Raw genomic sequence first — 5,417 nt, 5'->3', positions numbered from 1 at the left:
GGCATTAAAATGTGTAAGGCGGCAGGCGCCGAGGAGATTGTAGCACTTTCTGACTCCCAACTGATTGTGAGCCAAGTTAATGGGACCTACGAAGCTAGGGATCCGACTATGGTCAAATACATGCAGGCCGTCCATCAGGAAGTAGAGCCACTGAAAAGCTTTGAAGTAAGGCAAGTCCCTCGCTCGGAAAATAACCAAGCTGATGCCCTGTCAAAGTTGGCAAGTTCCGCGTCTTGTGATACCCCTCGGCACGTGTTCTGGGAGGTAAAAGAGCACAAAAGTGTTGAGCAAATGGAAGTAGAAACTCTTGACAGAACGTCCACATGGATGGATGACATAGTAAACTTCAAAATGAATGGAGTCTTGCCCGAAGACTCAAGGGAAGCGGCAAAACTTCAAAAGAAATGTTCTTGGTTTGAAATGTGGAACGGCACCCTCTACAAAAAGGCCTACTCCCGTCCTTTGTTAAGATGTGTAACACCTGAGAAGGGGCAGGAAATTTTAGAAGACCTTCATCAGGGGTTGTGCAGCTCGCATATTGGTGGAAGGGCTTTGGCTGAAAAGGCACTTCGAACCGGCTATTACTGCCCGACCCTTAAGGAGGACGCAATCTCACTGGTCAAGAAGTGTGACAAATGTCAGCGCTTTTCTCACCTAATACATCAACCGGCACGAGTTCTGACGCCCATTATAAGCCCAATTCCATTTGCTAAATGGGGGATGGATCTCCTAGGCCCATTCACGACCGCACCAGGAGGAAGGCGTTATGTCATCGTTGCCGTAGATTACTTCACCAAATGGGTGGAGGCAGAAGCGCTCAAAAACATAAAAACTGCTGATGTGAGAGCATTCATTTGGAAGAACATCATGACTCGCTTTGGGATTCCACAGGCTATCGTCTTCGATAATGGGCCCCAGTTTGAGACACCTAAGCTGAAAGAGTGGCTGGCAGATCACGGCATACACACCTGTTTTGCATCAGTCGGACGACCCCAAGCCAATGGTCAGGTTGAGGCGTTCAACAAAATTATCTCTGAAGGAATTAAAAAGAAGCTTGACGAAGCCAAAGGCCTATGGGCTGATGAGCTGCCAAATGTCTTATGGTCCATCCGCACCACGGCTAAGAATTCAACCGGTGAAACACCCTTCTTGCTAGCCTATGGCGCCGAGGCTGTCCTACCCATAGAAATGTGTGAGCCAACGTTGAGAGTCATGCTGTATGACGAAAATGCTAACTGGGAGACAATGAAAGCAGCCTTGGACTTTCTGCCCGAGGTTAGAGGAAATGCAGCGCTCAGACAACAGCTGTACAAGATAAGGATGGCAAGAGAATACAACAAGAGAGTCTCTAATAGAGTGCTCAAAGTGGGAGATTTTGTTCTCAGAAAGATGGAGTCCACAGGACGAGCAAATGAACAAGGTAAGCTGACGCCCACTTGGGAGGGACCTTACGAGATCTATGATGAAGTTAGAGATGGAACCTACCGCATTCAAGACATGCAAGGCCGCCCTATTTCACGCACTTGGAATGCCGACAACCTCAAGAAATATTTCTTCTAGATATGTGCTAAGCCTTGTCTTACTTACCACGATCCATTGCCCAAGGGGCGGCCTCTAATGGTCATAGTAGGGTAGTAATTACTTTTGTAACCGGCTAAATTCGCCTTGCAAAGTTATAAATAATACTACTCTATTTGTTTCGTAATATTTATTGTTCGCACAATGAATATAAACATACACACTCCAATGCATAACCAAAGCCTAATTGTATGACGGCCTGAGAAGTGGCCCAGATTAGCAAAAACTCAGCAAGACTAATTGTTTGAAGCCTAAGAAGTGGCCCAGATTAGCACCAAGTTGTAGGCTGATCACCTATCCAACTCCCCTCCTAATATAAGCAAGCCGCTGGCCGACCAGTACAGCATAATACGTGCCAGCGGCACTCACAACTTTGAAACATAGGTTGTTCGCTAAAAAGCCCAGCGGCATGAACAACTTTGAAACATAGGTTGTTCGCTCAACAGCCCAGCGGCATGAACAAACTTTGAAACATAGGTTGTTCACTCAAAAGCCCAGCGGCATGAACAAACTTTGAAACATAGGGTGTTTGCTAAAAAGCGCGGCGGCACGCATGTTTGGCCGGCCAGTCCATTTGACGAGCATGTCTAGCGGCAATCATACCTATTGATTGACTTGCGTCAATCAATATCGTTATAGACACGCTCACCAAAGAAAGTGACGACCAAAGTAGGGCCTAGCGCATGCTCAGTTGCCAGCGGCACCAACCACTTGGAAACAAAGGTTGTCCGCTCAAAATTTCAGCGGCACGATTAACTTCGAAACGAAGGTTGCTTGCTAAAAAGCGCGGCGGCACGAATGTTTGGCCGGCCAGTCCATTTGACGAGCATGTCTAGCGGCAATCATACCTATTGATTGACTTGCGTCAATCAATATCGTTATAGACACGCTCGCCAAAGAAAGTGACGACCAAAGTAGGGCCTAGCGCATGCTCAGTTGCCAGCGGCACCAACCACTTGGAAACAAAGGTTGTCCGCTCAAAATTTCAGCGGCACGATTAACTTCGAAACGAAGGTTGCTTGCTAAAAAGCGCGGCGGCATGAATGTTTGGCCGGCCAGTCCATTTGACGAGCATGTCTAGCGGCAATCATACCTATTGATTGACTTGCGTCAATCAATATCGTTATAGACACGCTCGCCAAAGAAAGTGACGACCAAAGTAGGGTTTAGGGTACACTCGGATGCACCTTGGCAATCATACCTATTGATTAAGCCTATTAAGCCTATTGATCAAGGAATAATCAAATTATGAAGAGCAAGTAAATGCGAGATAGGAGAAACATCAAAAAACCTATTTACTTATAAAACAACGCCCGTAGAAAGGCGTGTGAAAGTAGCTCAGAATTCCTGATCAGGAAAAAGAAAGAGAATTGTTGTGTGCTCAGCAGGCACAATGATACAGACGCCATCAGCGCCAAAACTTTACAACATAATTGTTTTTGCCCTTAGGCACGGGAGCGCTTGAATAAAATTTTTTAAAAAAAATAGGAAAGGAAGCAAATCAGGGGGCGGCCGCATCGTCCTCGTCATCAGATGATACAAACTCAGGGGGCGGCTGACCAAGACGTTCAGCAGCCAACACAGCGGCACTGTGCTCCATTCGCCGCTGGAACCACCCAAGATCATACTCTGACATGTGGCTCTCCCAGGCGTGCTTAACAGCGTCCTTGGTCGCTTGTTCCCCCTGATCATAGGATTCCAGAAGACGCTCACGCAAGGTGCGAACTTGCGATCTGGCCGTCTCTAGCTCCCCACGAAGATGCTCGGCTTCCTCAGCCGCCTCTTTGACCTGAGGGTACTCCCGCAACTGGTCCTGAAGCGCCCGTATTTCCGCCGCCGCTGTCTTGGCCTCCTCGACCATTGCCACCATGTCCTTGTCCTGCGCCAAGATCTTCTTAAGCAGCTCGGCCTTGTCAGATCTCAACGCAGCCACCTCCTTCGCTTGAAGGTCTATGGTCGTCTGCATCTGCAGGCGGACCTCTTCAATGGACTTGAACGCATAGTCACCATGGTGGGTGGACTCAGCCACCTGAGCTTTGAGCTCCTCAGCAGTGCGGGTCTTCCAGCTCTTGCAGAATTCCATGCGGCAGAACAACTGCAGAAGAAGCTACATATTAGTAAATGACTCAAAGGGAAGACAAGTACAAGCAAGTTGGAAATAGACTTACGTCGAGAAGAGTGGCCTGGATCGCACCAAACTGGGCGTCAGTCTTGCGGCCAGGAAGAGAAGCAACATACTCTGCGGGGACGGCCTTAAAAACCTTGCGGCATATAGCCACCCTATCCTTTGACGAATAGTGGGGAGTAGCAGGTACGTTCTCATCCTCGGCAGCAGCTGCATCCTTCCCTTTGTCTTTGGCTATAGGAAAAACAATGGCCTTAGGATGACGCGGAGAGTAAGAAGAACTGCCAGAGGAGGCTCGATACGTCTGAACGACGTTCGAATAATACTTACCGCCCGAAGACCTAGCTCGGCGGGCCACCTCCGCCGGTATCTGAGAGCGGACGTCGGCCGGGATTCCCGAAAGAGGGTCCTCCACCAAGTCCACCACCAGAGACGGCTTGTCCACGCCCATCTCTTCGTCATCAGGGCATCCCCCCTCAGCAACCTTCGACTCGTCTTTCTTCACGAGACGGCGAGGTAGGGGTTTTGGCTTCTTGAAGGTACTCGGAGTCTCCGAGCCAGCCGGCACAGCTCTCTTCTTCAGCTGGGACAGAGTCGTCCCCTTCTTCTTCCCTGACGCCCTAGCCGCGTCCTTAGCTTGCTAAAAAAGAAAGGACAGTCAAATATTAGGCCTCGTCATCTATCACAAGTCACTCACAAGACAGTGGCTCGTCATTTAAAAGGACGCCCGTCTTAAAAATGACGAGGCGTACCTCATCTATCACAAGTCACTCACAAGACAGTGGCTCGTCATTTAAAAGGACGCCCGTCTTAAAAATGACGAGGCGTACCTCATCAATCACAAGTCACTCACAAGATAGTGGCTCGTCATTTAAAAGGACGCCCGTCTTAAAAATGACGAGGCGTACCTCATCAATCACAAGTCACTCACAAGATAGTGGCTCGTCATTAAAAAGGACGCCCGTCTTAAAAATGACGAGGCGTACCTTATCAATCACAAGTCACTCACAAGATAGTGGCTCGTCATTAAAAAGGACGCCCGTCTTAAAAATGACGAGGCGTACCTTATCAATCACAAGTCACTCACAAGATAGTGGCTCGTCATTAAAAAGGACGCCCGTCTTAAAAATGACGAGGCGTACCTTATCAATCACAAGTCACTCACAAGATAGTGGCTCGTCATTAAAAAGGACGCCCGTCTTAAAAATGACGAGGCGTACCTTATCAATCACAAGTCACTCAATAAATAGTGGCTCGCCATTAATAAGGACGCCCGTCTTAAAAGTGACGAGGCGTACCTTATCATGTGCAAGTCAATCGCAGAAAAGTGGCTCGTCATTAAAAAGGACGCCCGTCCCAAAAATGACGAGGCATACCCTATCAATCACGAGTCACTTGGAAAAAAAAAAAACACTAACTAAGGGGCCCGTCAATAAAAAGTGACGAGGCCTACCTTAGCAAACACGGGTCAGATATCAGGATATCGGCTCGTCACTAAAAAGTCGTCCACTGTAGACGCTGGACGGGAAAAGTTTAACTTGCAAAAAACAACAACCTAAGAGAGTACTTACCTTCTCCTCCAACTCGGCCTTGGCTTTCTGCATCTTGGCCTCATAGATGTCCGCCATCCAATCGGTCATATCGCCCTTCCCAATATCCGCCGCCGATAGCTTGCTCATTCCTTCCTCTGTGAACAAAAGAAATCCAAAGTTAG

At 48.3% G+C, this 5,417-nt stretch overlaps 1 protein-coding gene across 2 annotated transcripts; it reads right to left on the bottom strand.

Moving 5' to 3' along the window:
• Positions 1-3,042: 3,042 nt before the first annotated feature.
• On the bottom strand, positions 3,043-4,405 carry LOC130459491 (uncharacterized). 2 transcript variants are annotated; one of them, XM_056826888.1, is made up of 3 exons: positions 4,034-4,400; positions 3,747-3,937; positions 3,043-3,673 (listed from the first exon to the last, which is right to left on the bottom strand). In XM_056826888.1, exons 1-3 carry the CDS (start codon positions 4,152-4,154, stop codon positions 3,080-3,082), a joined length of 906 nt encoding a protein of 301 aa, XP_056682866.1. In that variant the 5' UTR covers positions 4,155-4,400; the 3' UTR covers positions 3,043-3,079. The 2 variants fall into 2 exon arrangements, with proteins under 2 accessions (XP_056682866.1, XP_056682865.1); XM_056826887.1 differs by having other exon boundaries at positions 3,747-4,405.
• Positions 4,406-5,417: the final 1,012 nt, after the last annotated feature.

This window comes from Spinacia oleracea, chromosome 4 (assembly GCF_020520425.1).
Source record: "Spinacia oleracea cultivar Varoflay chromosome 4, BTI_SOV_V1, whole genome shotgun sequence".
In the NCBI taxonomy this organism is placed as follows: Eukaryota; Viridiplantae; Streptophyta; class Magnoliopsida; order Caryophyllales; family Amaranthaceae; genus Spinacia; species Spinacia oleracea.
This window is presented reverse-complemented; position numbering and strand designations above follow the sequence as displayed.